The 21,313-nt window shown below is 41.5% G+C and overlaps 1 protein-coding gene across 5 annotated transcripts in view; it reads right to left on the bottom strand.

The window, feature by feature from the left end:
- ltbp4 (latent transforming growth factor beta binding protein 4) overlaps positions 1-21,313 on the bottom strand; it is a 45,629-nt gene that overhangs the window by 16,594 nt on the left and 7,722 nt on the right. For 4 of the 5 annotated variants that reach the window (XM_081715888.1, XM_035525641.2, XM_081715889.1 and 1 more), the window contains exons 4-12: positions 20,029-20,183; positions 13,321-13,509; positions 6,845-7,072; positions 5,517-5,794; positions 5,147-5,249; positions 3,584-3,652; positions 2,378-2,500; positions 1,165-1,329; positions 62-475 (exon numbers count right to left, since the gene is read on the bottom strand). In XM_081715888.1, the coding sequence (XP_081572014.1) occupies positions 62-475; positions 1,165-1,329; positions 2,378-2,500; positions 3,584-3,652; positions 5,147-5,249; positions 5,517-5,794; positions 6,845-7,072; positions 13,321-13,509; positions 20,029-20,183 (1,724 nt within the window). Of the gene's footprint in view, positions 1-61; positions 476-1,164; positions 1,330-2,377; positions 2,501-3,583; positions 3,653-5,146; positions 5,250-5,516; positions 5,795-6,844; positions 7,073-13,320; positions 13,510-14,063; positions 14,191-20,028; positions 20,184-21,313 lie in introns of those variants that run through there. The other variant, XM_081715891.1, reaches the window with a different exon arrangement.

The raw sequence follows: 21,313 nt of genomic DNA, 5'->3' as shown, positions 1-21,313 counted from the left end.
AACAATACATTCAATTTCATGTAAAGCAGCAGAATTGGTTTGGCTACTCATTGCTACTCACGGGGTAGCACTCTGGTGGGCTGACTTGTTGCCATAGCAGCAGTTCCTGCTTGTCTGTTTCGAGTTTGTGACCCAGCACTGCTAGGCTGTTGTGGTCCACCCTGAATGATGAAAATGTCTGATGTGACCGGCTGTCTAGGTTTGATCTGAGAAGTGCTTGGCTGTTGGATCCTGGTGGTTTGGCTACTGCTTGATGGTTGAGGTCTTGTGGATTGTGGGTCAGTAGGTGGTTGGTATCTAGAGCTTTCAGGTCTTGCCTCCTGGGGTTTGGTGATTGGAATCAAGGTGCGACTGGTGTCAGGAACCAGAAGGGGACCACCAGTCCCATGGGTCTCTGACAGCCTCTGGCTCAATTTCAAAGTGTTGGGAAAGTAGTGGTATCCAGGGCCAGCAGGACAGATTTCCTTAAACTCAGCTGCAAACACATGAGTTAATACACACCACGATTAAACACAGTCACCAAAACAACCTTGCACCAGATTTTTTTAATTTAATAACTTCAATTATTAGTAATGTTTAAAAGGTTTTAATGCTACAGTAACAATTACCAAAAAAACTACTAACATACTAAATGGCCAGCTCTGCAACTGGGATGTGCTGGACTTCCTAGAGGGTTTTTTTTTTCTTTGGTTATGTGGTTAACCATTTATGTGACTGAAACCACAGTTAGCAGTTAATCAGTCTGTCTACCATGTCCCAAGTAAACTAAATAGAATTTATACTAAGCAGAGACTATGATCAGTTTAAAACAAATCTGAACCACTAAATATTTACAAACCATCTTGACTAAAGAGGTGTCCATGAGGAACAAATTGACATTAAATTCACATTCTGTCAATGACTTAATCTATAGATCCCTATGGGTCTCTAAAACTGTGGTCTTCAATTCTGCTGTAGAGACCACATACACTCCACAGTTTGGTGTTTCCTCTAAAATACTGCCCTAGCACTAGCACATCTGTTCCAACTCAGGAAAGGCTTCATAATTACCTGGTGACGAAAAAAGAATTGTGTGTTACAGCAAGAAAAACACACAAGCATTTGGGGTCACAGGACATGGTCTGAGAATGACTGAACTAATCACCCATGGAATGCAGAACCCACCTGAGCCAAAGTATGGGCAGGCCTCACACCTGGTGCCCCAGGCTTTGCCCACACGACTGCAGCAGCAGATCTGCTTCGTGATGTTCCTCAGGATAGGCAGCGAGCAGAAGCCCTGGGCCACAATGCGGAAACACTGGTCCTTCTCCGAGGCAATCACTTTCTGAGCTGAGTAGAGAAGAAACATCGTCAACTCACATGGCAGGAATTTGCAGAAGGAGAGGAAGAGTATGAGGAGCACAGGACCCAGCATGCAGAGTTCCCCATGCAGGCCAGCAAGCAGGCCATTGACACATATCTCAGACGTTGACCACATGAGAGGGCCAGCACTGGTACAGCAAAGTTTGGAAGATGATCTTTTGTATAAGCACAGGTTCCTAATGAAAATTATCAGGAAAATGGTTAACAATTTGTTTTATTCCCTGAAAGATCTCAACCTAAAACATGCTTTTTAACAATAATGATATGTTTACACATCTCTGATTGGTTAGAAGAGCAGATGTGGCTATCAGAGCCAAGCATCCAGCCAGAGAGCATTGACAAGCACAACACACGTCTGAGGGAAATATTATTGCCACAAACACATAGGTACATGTATCCGAGAGTAGACACATACTCACCCAAACACACACCCACAAGCACACTTACAAACACCAAACACATACACAGACACTCAAAAGGCTTGATATAGCATTTAAACATAGACAAGTTGACACAGACTGTAAAGACTCACAAACATGCACTAAGCAGGCAGACTTCAAAAACATCAGCTCAGCGCATACAGGAGCACAGAAGTCTAAAGATAAAGGGCAAAGACGATCAGTGCCCAGTAGGCATCACTACCTGTTGGAATAGGCAAGGCTAGAGTATCTCACAGCAGCACAAGATACTAATACCTCTAATACAAATACATCCACACTCAGCCTGTTGGACTCCTTACATTAATGCCTGACGATCTTCTTGAAGCATACATGAATCCACATATGTTATCTACTCCATTATATTCTGAAGAAGAGGTTAACCTTGTTTTTATATTCAGGCAATACACTCTAGATATTATCTAGCTGACCACTACTCATTGTTCCTGCATCTCTAATAGTAATTTTTTGCCCTGCTGGGAGATTCTGGGCGTTTGTGGGTGATTCTGGTTGTTTGCGGGCGTTTTCTAGCAATGCCACTCGCATCCAGTGTCACTGGCAGCTGGTGCTGTACTTACAGACGCAGATGCCGTGTGAGGCGTCCAACAGGAAGCCCTGTGTGCACACACAGCTGTAGCTCCCACGCGTGTTCACACACTTCCCGTTCTCACAGAAACCCGGCTGCAGACACTCGTTAATATCTGCACCAAGGGAGGAAGCCTGTCACAAGCCTGCAGGTGCCCCTGTGTGTGTGTATGTGTGAGCGTGCATCTGTTTGTGAATGTGTGTAGACATGCGTGGGCATATGTGTGCATATTTGTAGATTTATATAAATCATAAATAGAAACAGTAACACAGTAAATGAAAGACATTTGTAGATCATGGGGTAAGACCAAGTGATGCGGTGGATGGGTACTCAACAGAGGATGATGAATATAGACTACACACTGGGAGAACCAGTGTACCAGAGTTGTAAACAAAAGAGAAGAACATGGACCCAGGGATACAGTGGAAGTCAGGCCAACATTCAAGGCAAGAAGCACTTTCTTAAAGTTCAGTGCTCAGAGAATCTCTAACCCTAACACAATAAATAAGAGAGATTGTTCCCAAAATCAAGCATGTGGTAAATGAATAGGAAGAATCTGTTATATTAAGAAAACAGTCAGGAGTTGTCCACTTGATTTGGATTGAGTATAGCCTGCGATACTGAAGGAAAAAGAATAAAAATAACATAACCAGTCTGTCACCCGACCTGTAGTTGCATAAAATTACTGTATTCTTTCTTTTTAGCATTAAAAATTATTATAGTTACACCAGGATTGTATGAAGAGGTATAATGAATTGATACATATACCTATTATTATTATTATTATTATTATTATTAATAATAATAATAATATTTATGTAACACATAGTGTATTTAAAATATCAGCAATATTTTAGTAGAAGCAAGATGAGTCACAGGCAGCTTGCCTCCTCTGAGAGGGATACAAACCCCACTTCATTACTGGGCTATGTGACAGAACCCTTCACAAGTTATCTGATTGGCTATTCTGCAGGGAACACTGCAAACACGTCCACACATTACACACATACCACACACACACACACACACACACACACAACTGTTGACTTTATCAGTTCAGTGCATTGGGTGAGCAGAGAAAAGACACACCGCCTGCACACAAACAGTCCAAATATTACATTCTTAAAAAAGTTACATTCTAACAGAAAGTTGGTGAGACACTTCTGAATACTTGTAATAGTATGGTCAGTGTACGTACCGACACACTGTGTACCATTGATCCTCTCAAAGCCTTTCGGACAGTTCCCTTCACCTCTTCCTCTGCTTCCTGTAGAGAAAACCCACTTTACTTGCTGTTCACCACAAGCACTAAAACGATACATTACATATTGTTATGCATTGTTTTATATATTTATACACAAAATATAGATAAAAACATACTGTCTATATGTACACAGATATATAGCATATAATTGCTGCACTATAATAAGAATAGTGTTGGTGAACAGTACTATCTTCAGCCAAGCTCAAGAGCACTCTGGAACAATGAATTATTCTGTTATGAATTATTCTGTTATTTCTGTTTTACTCTGCCATGAAAGCAGGGAAAGAATGAACATCCTTTTTATAGAGATCAAAGACATTTCAGAGAGAGCTCAGAGTGGTTTAGCAAACAAAGAAAATGTCAGAGGAGACCCAGATGAACCTTACTCCCCATTCTTCCTCTCTCATCCATCTGTGATCAACATTATTGAGCAAACTCATCTCCCCTTCTCTGGTGTTCAGCAGTGTTCATCTTTATATTGGTCTGCCCTATAAAATCACCCACTTTTTTTAAAACCCACCCTCAAAGTGCCTCAGCCATACCTTGTACACTGGATGATCAGCAGAACTAAAACTAAAACAAAAGAACAAGCAAAGACTACTACATATTTTGGGCTGGTGGTGGGGGTGGGGCATGGTGGTGGTGAGATATGTTAATCAGATGTCCCCTAGAGCCCACTGAAGACAGAATGTTCCCTTCTTTCCTGATGACCCATAGAAAGCATTATGCAAAAGAAAATTATGTAACACCATAATTACCATTACTAACCAAGGCTGAGCTCCAAGCAGTTGCAAAATTAAACCCTGACCAAATATCTTGGAGTGCAGAGATGAGAAACTGTGCTACATTTAAAACCATCCTTAACATTTTGTGTAGACATCATAAAATTTTGTGCTTTACATTGGCATCCATATCAGGGGTAAGAGTACTTAGGGGTTTTGCCAAATCATGTCGTCCTGTTGAAAGAGTAGGTGGTGATGATGGAAGTTGTTTGCTGTAGGGTCTAGGCGAGACAATGTTTAAATTTAAGTCCATGGTGGGGAGAAGCATACTTTAATGTTGATCCAGCTTGGGTCAAAGTGAGTAACCTGACCAGATCATGTACAAACATGGCCAGCTCCATTATGCTCTAAAGGTCCATGAATAGCAATGTTCACATGCTGGAGTCACCCTATCATTGCTTTTAATTCGCCCGTGTTTGTATATTGAGGCTCTACATCATGACATCATGCAGTCTGGCTGATATTGAGTGGGTGTGTGTCTGCTTGTCTGTGTGTGTGTGTGTGTGTGTGTGTGTGTGTGTGGGTGTATGCATATTTCAGTGAAGCCCTGCTTCTTGTTAGCACTGAGGTTCTGGTTGTTGTTCTAAGAACATGTTCTAGTGCTGTGATAATGAGGTTTCCCATGTCCAGAACTGAACTGGTGCCTAAAAGGTCACCTCCCCCCCCCGGGGTCAGGCCTCTCACAGAGCATATATAGACCAGCCCTCTGACCTACCAAAGCTCGCAGGGCAGAGGGAACACTCATTGATACCCCAGGCCAGCCCATCACCCCTGCAGCACGTCTCCTGACTCCGGAGGCCAGGCATCGGAGAACTGCACTGAGGGATAGAAACAGTGGGGATTGGGGGTTGTGAGTGGTGTAACCCCCAAAGTTGAAATGAATCCTATGCCAATGGGTTAGACTTTGCTGCCAAATTAGCAATGAATTTGTAACATTTTAACATACAGTTCAACAAGCACAGAATTCACAGTCTTCAAAAGACTTACTGAATAGATTAAGTGCCTCAAATAAATTTCTTGGAGAAAAGATTTTTAATAGAGCAGCCTGTAAGCAGGTGCTGATGTGAGGGTGGGGTACTTCTCACCTGCCCATTGCGAACCTCCCTGAAACAGTATTTGAAGCCTGACGACTCTGTGTAGATGGAGTCACCTCGGATGGTCTGGGCTTGGACACGCGGGGGCGAAGCCTCTGCTCTCTCCCCTGGCAGTGCACTGTGGCTGCGGGATCCTGAGAGGCCTGCTGACCACGTCATCATCTCTGAACGCTCATGAACGGTGGGGTCTGAGCCCACATGAACAACCTGGTGGATCTTCACGCTAGCCTCAGGAGGGTGCTGCACCCGCACTTTTACTAAAGGTGATCCTGGGGTTGGGGGTGGCAGGGGAAGTTCATGAATTAACACACACACACACACACACACACACACACACACGCACACACACGCACACACACACGCACACACGCACACGCACAAAGATCTGATCATGATAGAATCAATGCGAAATGAAGTGAATTCATTTGCAACACCTAACAAACAATGACATCAGCATGCTCCCCTGTGTGTATACAAGGGGAAGGAGGTTATGCAAGATTTCAGTGTACATAAAAATAGGTGAAAGAGAGAGGCGCTGCCCACAGGGACCACCACAGAATTAGCGGGTGATTCTTCAAGGAGATGAAAAGAGGAGAATCAGCTCTGTAGAAACCCCAGACTCTAGCTGCCCAAATATACTCCAGCTATGAGTCATTGCTGCATCCTGCATTTTACAAACGAACATGGAACTCTGGAAAAGGGGCTCCTTACAAACATGTTCCCTGGCAAACAGGCCCAAATTGCACTCATATTTACAGTGAAGAAGAGGCTGTGTACATTGAACACTGAAGAGCATGCCCATGCTGAGACTGTGTTCTAGGGAAACTTCAGCAAGCTTGCTGTCTGTGGTCATGTGGAGCTTATGTACAAAAGATGACTGTATGTGAGAGTGGGAGTGAGAGGTTGTGAGAGGTAAAATAGTAGGAGTGAAACTTTTTGCACCACATGTAAGCTCAGTGTCAGGAAATCAGTCATGGTATAACCCATTTGAGAATCAAAATCCTGTGATAATTGCTTGTGTTTATTAATCCCCAAACTGTATTCCCCTGACAATAGTTTCCTGACACTTGCAAACAACAAATGAGGCTTATGGTCTTGTAACGTAGCTCTGCTGTGTTTACATCCCTCGGCTGGTTTTGCCTGAAATTCAGCTGCCTTACAAATGCAAGGTGATAAAACAGACAAATTGTTTACAATCATGGGTGTGGAAGACACACTCACAGTTCTAGACAGTGAATTTTATGTAGAAATGTTAAACCTATCAGCAGAGGAAAGCAGATGGGGGATTTGGAGTTGATTGGGTGAGGAGTTACTCTTACCGTTGGCTTGGCCTTGCTGTGGAATCTGCAAAGGCAGGATGTACTCTGACTGTCTAAGTCCCTGATTGGCTGAAACTGCAAAGCTTGGGGATGGCTTCTCAATGTCATTGGTGGATGCAGCAGAGGAGGCAGGAATGTGGCAAAATTTTCCCGTAAAATTGGGTGGGCAGAGACATCGATCCTTCTGAATGCACACTCCTCCATTCTTACATAGCATAGGACACAAGACTGCGAAGAGGAAGATTGAGACAGATTGAAAGAGAGGAAACAAAGGGATAACTGTAGTCAATGCTCTTATAACCTTCTGAAACAAGATCACTTCTCTATGGGAATGACAACCAGCAGACCATTAAATAAATGTTTTAGTGTTTTCAACTTAACCTAAAGAAACCATGAAACATTTGATGCATACCAGTGAACAATACATTATAAAAACAAAAGAATCTCCTGACATCATGGAAAGCAGAAATGCCCATCATTGCACAAATATATTGGCTTTGCCTGCACTGTCATTTCTGATTAAGACAGATGGATCCCACAGTGGAAAATATGATGAAGAAGGAAGGGCACACAGGCTTAGTGCTCTTATTGTCGTCAGCTCTTCATCTTTAACCCTAAACCTAAACCTAACCCTAACCCTAAACCCCCACACTCTTCTGCTTCATCAGATGCCTGCATGTGTTTTCCATATATTTCTAGGACTGTGTAGTCTAATAGAACTTTCAATACGCAATGTGAGAGAGAGAGAGAAAGAGAGAGAGAGAGAAAGAAGAATTTGTAGACTTGTGGTCTGACATAGTATTATTACAGTGAATATCACTCTATTCCAATATCAATCTGCCCAAATGTGTGTAATGGACAATTATTACACAACCCTTCACCCACAGAAACTAAACACAGTACTGTGGTTTAAGTGGAGGAAGAAGTAAAACAGAAATGGGAGTTTACATATGTATCAAGGCTATATGAAGTGGCCATGTGCTCTGTCATGAAATGCTAAGAAAGCAAAATCTAAACAATCTCCCTCAGCTGGCCCGGAAATGAAGTCACACTCCCAAAGAGAAGGTTGCTACAGAGCAGCACGGCTGGACAAAGACCAGTCAGACACAAAAGGAAAGAAATTGTGTTTGTGTTAAGATATTAAAATAAACAAAATAGTATTAAAAAACACTTATTTTAAACACCGCAACAACACAAATGACCATGCTACTGCACTCTAAACAAACAAAAAGAAAAGAAAACTGATAGAATATGAAACAAAATGTTTTTAGAAAGAGTTGATGTGGAGATTGATGTGTACTTTCTCAATGGTGGAAAGCCATCCCTATTGCTATGGATACATTTAGTCCCTTATAAACATGCAGTTCCTTATCATTATTGCTGTTTTATTATTGGGAGAGAGATGCGGCAACAAGCAGAGGCACAGTAGAGTAAAAATAAGAGCGGCAAAATATATACCAGGTGCAGTTTTTAAAGAAACAGGTAGCTGTGGCCGGAAGGAAACAGCTGTGTAGCTTTTGCCTGGGCTAAGTGAACCAGAACTTTACATCAGCAGAGAAAAGGGGCTCACACACATGCAGCTGATCCACCAAGGCCTCAGTGCCACAGTTAATCACAGAAAGAAGATCCATCTGCTCACAGCTGAGTGCACGTATGTGTTTGTGTGTGTGGTGCGCATGTGCACACAGTCATGTTTGTGTTAAAAAGAAAAACCTGTGAAGTAAATTCCCATTGTATTTTATTTGTATTCAAGGTTCATGCACGCACGCACACACACACACACACACACACACACACACACACACACACACACACACACAGAGAGAGCGAGCGAGAAAGACTGTACACAGATGCTGAACAGCTTCCAAACGCTACACTTATTCATAATTTTCTGTCTCTCTGGAAATCAGGAGTCATTCTCCAGTGTGTATGTTTGTGTTGTGTGAGCTCACTCTGAGTTTGTTCTCTATCTTGGTCATCCTAATCACAAAACACAGCTTAAACTGCTGCTCAAGCTACACACTCTTTCCCTGGGGACAGGTCCGGCAGTTGTATCATAACAGCATGTCAACACACTTGTATGGTAATGCACTTGTACCATATGGTAATAGAGACATCCTGACTCCACAGTCAGAGCATGAAGCATGAAGAACATAAGATTCAATTAAGGTCATCCAGTATATAGGATCATATTCATTTAAACAAGTTTGGCTAAAATAGTTTTGAGGCATTAAAGAATGCACTATTAAAAAAAACTAAACTAATGCCAAGTTATGAAAATGCAGTGGAATTCTGAAGAACTAATCTCACCCTTACTTTAAGGTTAATAAACTCTCCACAAATGGTTTGGCCACTAAAAAACTGTGATTGTTCTGTTGTGCCATTGGACAGGAAGGACTGTTGCTTTGGTAAGGAGCTGCATTAAAAACAACATAACCGAATTTGTGTTTTCCTCTTGAAAGTTTCTCAAGGCCCAAGTACAGTGTTAATGGGAAACTAATCCTTCCCCTCATTGTTTCAAAGGTCTGAACCTCCGAATCGGCTAGGATTCAAAAGTTTGTATTGATATGCATTTCCTAGAAACTGGCGGAAATGCTTAAAGAGTCTGTGGTTACTAAGAATGTTGCTGAAAGGCATTAGCTCAACATGCTTCCAGAATAATCAAAATAAAAAAGGTCATGTTGCAATCCAGTCTGAACTAAAGCAGTGCTGAACTAGGAGCCTGCAGTAAGAGTCGTTACTGAGGGGCAAGTTCTTCTGGCTGAGGTAAATCCAAAGAGGCCAGGCTTTATTCACATTTATGGTATTTAGCTGATGCTTTTATACCAAGCAGCTTACAATTATGACTGAGCACAACTTCAGCAATTGAGGGTTAAGGGCCTTGTACAGGGGCCCAACAGGGGAAGGGCTTGAACCAGCAACCTTCCGATTACAAGTCAAGTACCTTAAGCATTGAGCTACCACTGCCCATTCACCTTTCTATCATAATACACACATGCCCATACCCCCACACACACACACACACACACGTAAAGCATATGTCCAAAATCAACATTCACGCCCCCTCTCCTGACATTACTATGCCAATGATCTCATACACTTTAAGCTAACAAGACTTAATTGTTTGTGAAGACAGATCACCCCAGCTGTGTGTGTGTGTGTGTGGGTGTGGGTGTGCAAGCATGTTGTGTGTGTGCTTTTAAAGCAAATGGGGCTGAGATTTCTAAAGTTAATGTATAATCAAAAAAAGTGACATTTTGGTATTTATTTCACTTGGTCAGACTTGGTAAGCATACACTGGTAGTGTGGTGGTATATGTGAGTTAGATGAGATACTTGAAAAGAAATATACTAGTGGTGATGGTGTTAAAGCTCAGGATTAAGATTTTCTTTTGGAAAAGCCTACTAGATAACAGGAAACACAGTCTAGTTTAGCCTACTGATAAATATAGGAAATACATAAATAAGTTATTTTATGGAGAAGTAGAGACATAGATTGCATTGTTTTGATCACAACAATTGATTATCTGTCACCATTTGTAAAAGCCTTAAGCTTTTTACCATCTCTGGAGTTTGGACAAGAGAGATGGCGCTATGAACCCAGCAAGAGGAGAGCGTGGGGATAGCTGTGTGCTGGCATATTACTAACAAATCAAAGAGAAGATGGCCATCTGCTTTTTATGACATCATTTCCTCCATGCTGAGTTGATGCATTGTGTTAAAATAATAATGCTAAATAACAACGGCAATGAAAAAACACTCTTTTACTGCACTCAGACCCTTATCACGAGGAAAACTGTGGGGTCCGGACATTCTAAGGCAGCCTGTACTGATACTCAAATTAAAAAAAAAAAATTTAAAAAGTGGGCCAGAGGTTGTTGAGGGAAAAATGCATTAAGTTAAATTAAAGACACATGCAGTAGCTGTGGCCTGCAAGAGGGCAGACGAGAGACCAGTGGTCCTGCATGTCCATGCTGTCATTGTGCAAACAAACACACAATGAGTATCACTCTTGCTTCAGGCCAACAAACAGTTAGATATAAATAACAGGAAACATGTGTGGGCCAAATGTAAGGTTAATGTCACATTACCCATCACTCCATAACGACAAGGACAAAACCTGCATGAAAAAAATGGGTTGCTGTACTTTGAAGAACAATTACAAGGTGAAAGGGTCAACATGAAGAACCACAGACACTTTGTAAAGCACAGTAGTTAGGGTTCAGTGAGGCACATCATGTCTGCACAGGCTGTGCACACATCACTGACATGAACACAGAAGAGGCCATCATAGCAAACAGCACAAAAATGATGGAAAGATGACACCTGCAGAGAAGTGACTGAAGAAAAAAAAATACATGCAAACACAACACATACAGATGCAGATACATCACCAACCTCACACTGCTCACACTACCAACCTCATACTGCTCACACCATCAACCTCACACTACTAACGTTACCCTCATAATCAACCTCACACCACTAACACTACTGCATCCTCACACTACTAACACTAGCTTCATCAACTTCACACTACTAATACTACACTCAATCACCTGTACACTACTAACACTACACTCATCCTCAAGCTCACACTACTTACATTATACTCATCAGCCTCACACAACTAACACTAAATTAATCAACCTCACATTACTATCACTAACCTCATCAACCTCACACTAAACACATTACCCTCATCGTCAGCCTCACCTTACTGGCATCAACATCATGCTACCAAACCAACAGGCTAAATAAGAACCTAGAATTTATATAAGTAAAGTTTATTCTGAAGGAAATCCACTTACAAATGTCTTACATAAGAACACATACTGTCAGAAAATAGCCTACAATTATATAACCTACACTCACTGATATTTAAAGTTTAGATCAGGGATTCTTCTTCTGTTGACCATAAACCAGTACCATTTTGTTGCCACATCTCTTCTGCAATATGATCTCCCTCTGTTCTGCCATGGCCTGTAACACATTCCTATTTCAGCATGACTACATAATAGATAATAAATCTATGGTAAACTCTGATAGACTGGTTGGAGGATGGGAGAAATTACAAATATGCCTCTCATCAAGCATATGTCATCCATATACCCGTCTGTTCACACACCCCTTCATCCATCCATCCCTCCATCTATATTTAGTCTCGCATGCTCATGCTGCATCAAACATATGGAAGCACTTATTGAGAAGGACACTGCAAACCATCATGCTAAACCTAATCTGAATATAATCCAGCTGCCTCTGAAGGGATGTTATCAGAGCTCCAAAGGCAAGCCCATCTCCACGCTCTTGTTCTACTCCTTGAGATGCCAAAAGCAAACACTCCAGCAGTGCCATTAACCCTCACTGTGCAGCACACTTATTTTCAGCACAGTGAGGTAGCACAGTCAGAGAGGTGGCACCCTCATAGGAACACTAGACTGGGTCACCGTCTCTCTGGCTGAGAAGTCCGCTGCTGTTTTGGAGTTGCGATGCCTGGAACACTGCCCCAGTGAGAGAGCCCAGCTGTCTCTAGTATTGAGGGCAAAACCTGGAAAGCTTTGAACATAACTTTGTGCAAAATTTATGAATTTCAGCATTCTTCTATGTTAAACGAGGATATTTTCTATGGTAAAGTACACAAGGTAACTGTATAAATTTTATAATTGTATTTTGCATGAGAGTGATTTCTCTCACATGTAATCACACTTGTCTTGTTGACAGTTATGATTAGGGCTTGCATAAATAGTTTCTGGCACCCTGGACCCGATTGTCTGTTTGGCATGAAGCACAGTTCAGACAACAGGACCCCGATGAACACACACACGAGCAAACACATGCATGCATATTCACATAGGGCTTCATTTGAAGGGGGATGTGAGTGGCTGCCATCCCCACAGTACAAAAAGAGACAGAATCCAGCCACCTTGTAAAACAGATACGAGATTTGATCCCTCCCCATCACCCTGCTAACCCCCACACCACCACCTCTTCAGGTGAAACTGACCATCCACCCTGAATGTTTTTGCAGTTTAACAAGTGCATAAACCAGTGTGTACACGTGCCCACACACACACACACATATACACACACGCACAGGAACACACACATGCCTGCACATCTACTTATGCACACGCATACTCACACAAATCATACACATAGCTTGTGTGTGTGTGTAACTCCTCAGAGGCTCCTAATCATTCACATTCTTTACTGCAAAATGCCTGCCCACTGGACATGACTAGTAATTCACCTTCATAGAAGTACCATTTAATTTCAGCTATCCTATCTTATTTAATTATTATAGTCTATAGGCTTAATTCCTCCTATTTCCAAACTAAAATCAATCAATATCAAGCATGTACATTATGTACAAAGTTCATATACACTGCCAGAGTGTGCCAGAGGGTGCTTAGTTGTTTTTGCATATGTATGTATGCATGCATGCATGTGTATCATGCCATCCAGGCTACTCACAAACTCTGAACCCAGATGCTGAGGTGCTGTCGGAACCCTGCTCACTGCTGTACAGTGTGGTGACGTTGCCGCGTTCACAGGAGTTAGTGCAGCGTCCATGGGTGCATCGCAGCCTGCAGACGGTCGGCGTGAAGAGCACCTTGATCCGTTCGATGCCACCTCGGTGCCCTGGGGCAGCCTGCCCACTGCCTGGGGGGCACCACGGCGACAAGGCAAAGCAGAGCAGCACAGTGAGTCTCAGAAGCATGGTGAGTCCTGTTCATACACACATCACACTCACATGCACGCACGCACACACACACACACACACACACACACACAGGGTACACAGCCGCTGAGAGTTTTAAGGGAAGTCCATGCACGCTGTTGATTTCCCTCTCTCTGTTCTTCTGTTGTATCCGCAGAAGGCAAAGGGTCACGAAAAGGAGGAAAGCAAATTTAAAAACCCTTCTTTTTTCTTTTTGCTCTTTTTTGCTCTCTCTGAAAACACGCACCCGCTAAAAGATCTCCCTGAAGCGCTGTGACCGACACATGTGTATGTGTGCCTGTGTATCTGTATTGAGGGGCAGACTACAAAGCCAGAGTCGCCCGTTTAGGAGAGGAAAGTTGTCCCCGTAACTGGTATCAGTACAGTGAGCGTGCCACAGGCTGCAGTCCAGACACAGTGTGGAGTGGAGATGCGATCCATCACCCTGTGGAGTTTTGTCCTCACTGGCGCCCCTGCCTCCCTGCACCCCACTCACATGCACTCTGCCTCTCCACCAGCGATCTCACATGCAGCTGTGCCGTTTTCCTGCCCTGCGCTGCGCTCTCGCACACACACACACTGCTCGGCTTCGCCCTGTTCTCCGTAGACCAATGGAACTCTCCCTGTCATATGAGCAGAGAGAGGGAAGTGGGCGGTGAAAGACAGAAGAGAATAAGAAAAAGAGAGAGAGAGAATAAGAATGAGAGAGAAAGAAAGAGAGGGAGAAAGAGACAGAGAGAAAAAGTTGGAATCTTTGCTTTTCTCTGGCACAGTGTATGTGGGTGAGGTCAGTACTGTTTGGAAGTGTGTGTGGGCGTGTGTGTGAATGTGTACATGAGTGTGCACGCACATTCATGTACTCGGTGGGGTGTGGGGTGGGAGGTGGAGGTATTTTTCTTTCACTTGCATTTTCAACATCGACATTTGGCAAGGGCCAGCCACTCTCCCGCGGCCCATACAGAACACTAAATCTACACTGAAACCTGCACCACAGCACCCATGAACTCAGAACCCCACCCCCATCTCCCAGCCCAGCCCTGTTTATTCACACCAAACAGCCTTCATTCACCTTGCACTACATGCACTTACAAAACATTTGCTTTCTACCTGGAACGTCTGACTAATAAGCTGTACTATATAATACTATGTAACTAATAGTATTGACACAAAGCACAAAAACACTGAAAACTAGTTGAAAATGTCTGTAAATGAAGCTCAGTTTAAATGCCATACTAGGAGATCAGGCCCAGACTTCTGAGGTATTTAGTATGAACAGCCCAAGTTTAAGTATTCAGTAAAGGGGCTTCCTGAGGAGTTTGGTAGGGGGACTGATTTTCTCACACACCTGTGAGCCTGCAAACTGAGTGTCCCCCCACAGCCAAATCTTGCTGCTGTATAAGGCCTTGTGGAACACTAAATTTCGCATGTTACTGCAAGGTGGATCCAACTCTGACTGCCTTTATGTGGATGATCTATGGATTGTCTTATCCCTACCCCCTGATGTGGACCAGTAATGGCATCTTCCAAGGGACACATAAGGTCATTTATGTACATTTGTTTCTAGTTAGGAAATCTACTGTCATTCATGATTCAGATTCATGTTCCAATTCCCTTCTGTACACATCATGTTATATGAACAAAGGCCACCAGATGCTTAATGGAAAGTAAGACACTATGATTAATATAATATGCTTTATGAATATAGCACTTTTTGATTCAAATTTCTTTACAAAAATATATTAGAAATCAAATAAGATAAAAACTAAAAGAAAAAAATACAATACAGGAGCATAACAGTAACATAACGTAATAGAAAGATTAGCTTTTAATTAACCTGTAATTAATAATTTATCATCACTTCAGTTTGGCCAGATTCAAGAGCCCTCTGGGTAGGGAATTCCATATCTTAAGGCAATAGAAAAGTAGGTTGCCCAGCCAATCTTTCCTCAAACAACAGGTACAACAAGCATATTTCTGTTGGCAGATTTAAGAGGTGTTGCAGAAACATACCTAGAATCTATTCAATGAGTCACAGTGAAGCACAGCCATGAAGGCATCTGAAGTTCATTAGAATGATCCTAAAATCCGTTCCACAAGACACAGGTAGCCAGTGCAGCTGTCTGAGAACATGTGAAATATGATCCCTCATTTTTGTGCAAAATTTTCTCTATAAACTGAAGATAAAGGTTTTTGGCAGACCAGGAAAAAAAGAATGTAAAAAGAATGTTACTGTTATCCAGATGAGTTGATAGAACAGCATATTTAAAGTTTTTCACTGTCAGCTGTGAGAGGATGTCACAAATCATGGATATATTTGCCATGTTGCAGAATGCTGTTTGTCAAACATTTCTTATATGGTTATTAAAGCTAAAGTTTTAAAATTGATTCATATTTGCTGAAAATAGAGGGTCAAGATTGCTTTTCCCACCAGGAGAGCCCTGATAATAGCTATTTTAAGACTTTATAAATAATGTCCATGTTAAAATGACTGACTAACAATGCCCAGAATATTACGTGATAGTAAGCCAAATACTAGTTTGAAAATATTGGTAAGAAGAATATCAAGATGGCAGCTAAGTGTTCCAAAGTGAAATAATTTTAGTAAGTATTTCATGATTAACTGACAAAAAAGCTACTTCCTGCACCACCACAGGCTAGCAGGTCTACAGACAGGCCATAATTATCTGCTAAGTGTCAAAACAAAGCCTGCAACCTCATGCCATTTAAATAACCCAACAGTTGGTGTAAAGAGGAATTTAGGGCTGTCATCATGATTGTTAATGAGGCTTGGAAAATTAACCTTCCTAGCGATAATTATTGAGCAATTTACATTGATTTTGCTAATATAGTAGTGGCCTGTAAGTTTAGTATTCCTGCATTTTCATTCTGCTTTCCTGCAATCTCTTTTATATTTTAAGATGATGCTTGAGTTTCTTGATGGGGCTTTAAAATGTCAGGACACAGACTTTTTTAGGCATTTAGTAGTGCAACGGGACTAATGCACTATTTATTAAGGTGAAATGTTCATTAAGGCTGACCCAAAAAAGCTGATGAGAGGAGGAAGAGAGGAAAGGCAGTCTATGAAAGCCACCAAGTCATCTGTAAAATAGTGCTTACTAATAATACTCATCACTCCTGTTGCAGGTGATCACATAAATCCCAAAAATACACAGTTGTAAAAATTAGACTTTAATATCTAAACCATGTGATATAATCAGATCTCAGGTAGAGCATTGCAATTTCTGTGTGAGATCAAAGGAGATAAGCAAAATTGCAAAATCATCAGTAATAGTATTAAATGCTTAACAAAATGAATTAAAAATAAATACTCAATAACCTGGACAGGTTCAAGAAAATATGGGTATTATCTTGGGGGGTCATATATAACCAAGAGCTGACTGTTTAACTTAAAGGTTCATTGCAAGATATTGAAATGTGAAGAATTCCTTAAAAGATTTTTGCATACAGCTAAATCTGCTCTAAAAGAGACCAGCAACACATACCCCACCCCACCCCACCCCACCCCCACCCAAAAAAATAATAATCTGAGAGAGAGAATGCTGCTTCATTGAGGGCAACGTTCTTATCATGGCCAAGATACATGTGTGATAAGAAATAAAATCTAGACTAAGATTTTTAGTGGCTATAATCTTAATGATTAGTTACTTAATGACCATAGATTAAGGCCGTTTGTACTGCACTGTTCTTTATGAGCTGTTCTTTATTCATGAGATTTCAGATCAATGCTAAGTTTAAGTGTAACTAAACTAAGCTTACCTGACTCATTTTGCTTATACCCATGGTCTCTCATGGCCACTGCATAGCATATTTTCCATCTTTTTCAGATCTGTGTGTTATCACTCTGGATGTGCAGAAGTAGAGAAGAACCTCAAGAATCATCAGTTTTATTTTTCAGACTGGACAATTAGTCTGATCAGAGTTTTTCTGTGTTTTTATGACAAACATGTTTGACACTAGGCTGATCTAAGGGCAAAGGCGAATGGGAGCTGTAAACTGCACACTGGACAAGCTGCATAGTTATTAAGGCATGCAGAATGCTCTGCCCAGCCATCATAATTACATCACCATTTTAAATATTAATGAGATGTTCATGTGCAGTTGATTCTGAACATCTGCTTCAGCATAGCAACGTGTCTTGCCCCTTTAGAAACCAGTCCAGAGCCAGGGGCAGCTGTGAAAGAATGCCAGGTCCAAAGAACACACAGCATTCTTGAACAAACCCAAAACTGAAGTGGCACACTAACGTGTGATTAGTGCAAAGGTTCTAGATTGTTCTCCATTCGCACTGGTTTATTTGGTTTGGCAGTTCTTTTTCTGGAAAACATCATTAGAATTATGTGTTCAGTGGCTTAAATGCAATAGAGAAAGAAACCGAGTCTGAGGTTCTTGCTATTTATTTAGTGATGTCACAGGTTTGGGGTTGTTATTGCAATTACTAATGCATTACTCCACTCCATGTGGGCCCTCCATACACAAGCTCTCTTACACAGGCACACCATCCCCCAAGGGCTTTAAAATCCCATTATGAAGAAGGAAGAGAGAGAGAGAGCAAATTCAGGAGGTCTGATCTTCATACTTCAATATGCTTTTGCCAAAGCACAAAAAATCTCTAGGAATCATTGCCTCCTTAGGCTTTTCTTGCTACAGTATTTCACTTTGTGTTCTCTGTCTGACCTCATAGATATGCAACCTCTCACAACCAATTCAGAGATAAGGTCAGTGCAGAGAAGCGGAAGAAAGGACATTGCTGTGATTACCATCATTGCCAATATCAACACTATGTCAGAGAAGCATCCTCACTTGGCAAAATAGACATGACACCAAATCCAAATTGAACATTTCTTTCACCTCTACAAGGCAATGTCATTAATTCTGCACATAAATCACAAGTTTCTTATCTTTAAACAGCCCATTATTACTCAGAGACCGTCATGTCTTTCTGAAACTCCTTTAAAAGCCCTTTATTTTTAAACAGAATCTGGCACACACCAGAGCACACTTATTACCAACCTATAAGTGCATAAATATTTGTGAGTGTGCAGTTTTGCAAAGCGCCACCAAACTGGGGCAGACACGACAATGTGAGGCCTTTCCACAGGAATGTTGAGAGGATGAAGCACTCATTTGCTCTCAACATGACAAACTCTACCTCTACGTGGAAAGTTGGACTCCCACTTTATAGCTTCCAGCAAGAGTCAGGTTTCGAGAGATCTGGAGTTCGGCTGTGCTCCTTCCCTTTTTCCACGTGAGCAGACATGCTCCGCTCTTCGCTACTCTACTCTTCGCTATTAGAAGATTGAACCACAGGGCTTGGGATGATCGACTCTGGAGTCATGCTGCAGAGGAAGGGTTGAGTACGAAAATGGCGGTGTTCTGCAGCTTTTGGCAGTGCTTGTGCTTTGCAGCAGGCACTGTTGAAGAGCAGAGCCATTAACTAGGATTCTACCCCACTGTAAAATTAGTATCTAGCCAAGCTCTGACAGTATGTCTATTTTAAAACACCCATTTAAGAATTGGATTAAAAAATAATTTTGAGATGGAATCTGAATAAGGAATGACAAGTCAGTGGAGGAACATATAGGCTGCTCTTCTCTGCTGGTTTTCTGACATAATCTAAATTATCCATAAGCTCATTCTTTCTTACATGTATTTTAACCTTGAAGACTTTCACACACCAGACATGGGCCTAATTTTCTGGACTTGGAGTTCAGCCCCATCCTTTCCAATTTCCCTTCCATGTTTGTTGCCACAAAACACTACTCCAGGATACTATGAGGTCATGGAGGAGACCAACACAGTGGTCTCCATTAGCAAACCACATCCATCTTTTGCAGAGTAATTATTACACCTACACCCCTGGGTCAATCCAAACAATGACAGGAATTAGCTACAATGGCCTATTTGACCTTGTCTTGTTCCAAGTTACCCCAAATTCTAGTCACTGATAACTTTATCTTGCTCCAGAAGTTCAAAAACTAGGAAATGGGCCAAATTATTAAAACTCCCCATTCATGGCTGTATTCAGGAAGTGACTGCACCTCTCAGAGCAAACATGGTGCCATGTTTTACACAGATATACAGGCTGAGTTATGTGGTTTAGGTAACAAAGACTGAATTATGTGGTTTAAGTAAAAAAGACTGAATTATGTGGTTTAAGTCATAGATAAAGGTTTGGTTAAAAACCATGGCAAACTGTAATGTAAAAAACACACCTAACCATATTCTCGCTCCCTCGCCCTTTCTCTCTCTCTCTCTCTCTCTCTCTCTCTCTCTCTCTCTCTCTCTCTCTCTCTCTCTCTCTCTCTCTCTCTCTCTCTCTCTCTCTCTCTCTCTCTCTCTCTCTCTCTCTCTCTCTCTCTCTCTCTCTCTCACACACACACACACACACACACACACACACACAAACAAACAGAGAGACAGACAATCAAGCAGACACTGACCTGGTGTGTATATGAGGGTGTACTGGCCATGCTGGGTGTGGAAGGACTTGGTGCTGGACTGCTGTGTTTCTGCAGTGTAAACGGAGGACTGTAGCCTGCTCCTCTCTGCCTCAATGTGCTTCAGCAGAATACTAGTGATCTTATTCTTACACACACTGGAATACACAAACACACACACAATGCAGATATCTCAATCATTATACAAGTATGGACAACAAAGGTTTTAGAATCCATGTATATCCTGTATTTGCAAATAATGGTTAACACAAATATTTGACTAGTAGTAGGGTGTATACAAAGGTATAATAAATCCACTCCTTTGTTTTTTTTTCTTTTAAGTTCACAAGTTAAAGATGTTTATTCTAAAACTACAGAGAGGTTATTAACTGTTTTCCATCCCAGCCGCATACATGGGCAAAAGTGTGGCTGAAACTCAGTGTGTGGCCTATTCCATGGTTTCACTGTTGGAAGAGCCAAATGCTGCTACTCTGCTGTATTACTCAACCACTCAATATGAAGCAATGCATGAGTATGAAATATAACAAACTGTAGCTTGGCATGACAAAATATATGAAGAAGGATATGTCATCAGGTCTGAAGCTCTGTGTAAGTATAAATACAGACAAACATACAAACGTTTCTAAACCTGTCTTTCATTAAAAATCTCAGTTTTGGTAGAAAATGTTAAATAAATGTTTCAGATACTTTTAAAAAAACATAGTGAAGTAAATTATGACCTAGAGCAAACTTAAAACAGCAACAAAAAGCATATATCCACTTTTCTAAAGCTAACATTCAGTCCCACAGATTACAGAGATGCAGGACACATTTTGAGGGAGGCCCCTCTTTAAAACTAGCATGACATAAGACATTTGGCTTGGACCCAGTATAGACCCCTGCCACACATCTGGATTTGCACTAAGCCCCTAAAAATGAACAACACTGGTTAAGTCCAACTTTATCCTTTATGATATGTAAAATAGGCCGGAAAAGCCTTATCCTCAAGTTGATATACATTTCTTGTGACCATTTTAACATTTGCATGAATGAGTGCAGGAAACATTGATGTGCTTCACAGTGTGTGGTCCAGGTACCAGTCATCATAAGTTTAATAATATTAACTAGAGTGGAAGTGAACAGAGTAGAATTTTTTTATTGTGTCATAAAGCATGTGACTGTGGTGAAGAAAAGTTGCAGTGATGCTAGTGGCCTTGAAGATACTAAAGCGGAATGACTTGTGTGAAAAGGAAATCTGTCCATGTGTTACTAACAGCATAAATATTTG

The sequence above is a fragment of the Electrophorus electricus genome, chromosome 6 (genome assembly GCF_041902795.1).
Source record: "Electrophorus electricus isolate QZ-2024a chromosome 6, ASM4190279v1, whole genome shotgun sequence".
NCBI lineage: Eukaryota > Metazoa > Chordata > Actinopteri > Gymnotiformes > Gymnotidae > Electrophorus > Electrophorus electricus.
Note: the sequence above shows the minus strand (reverse complement) of the source record. Positions and strands in the feature narration are given on the sequence as shown.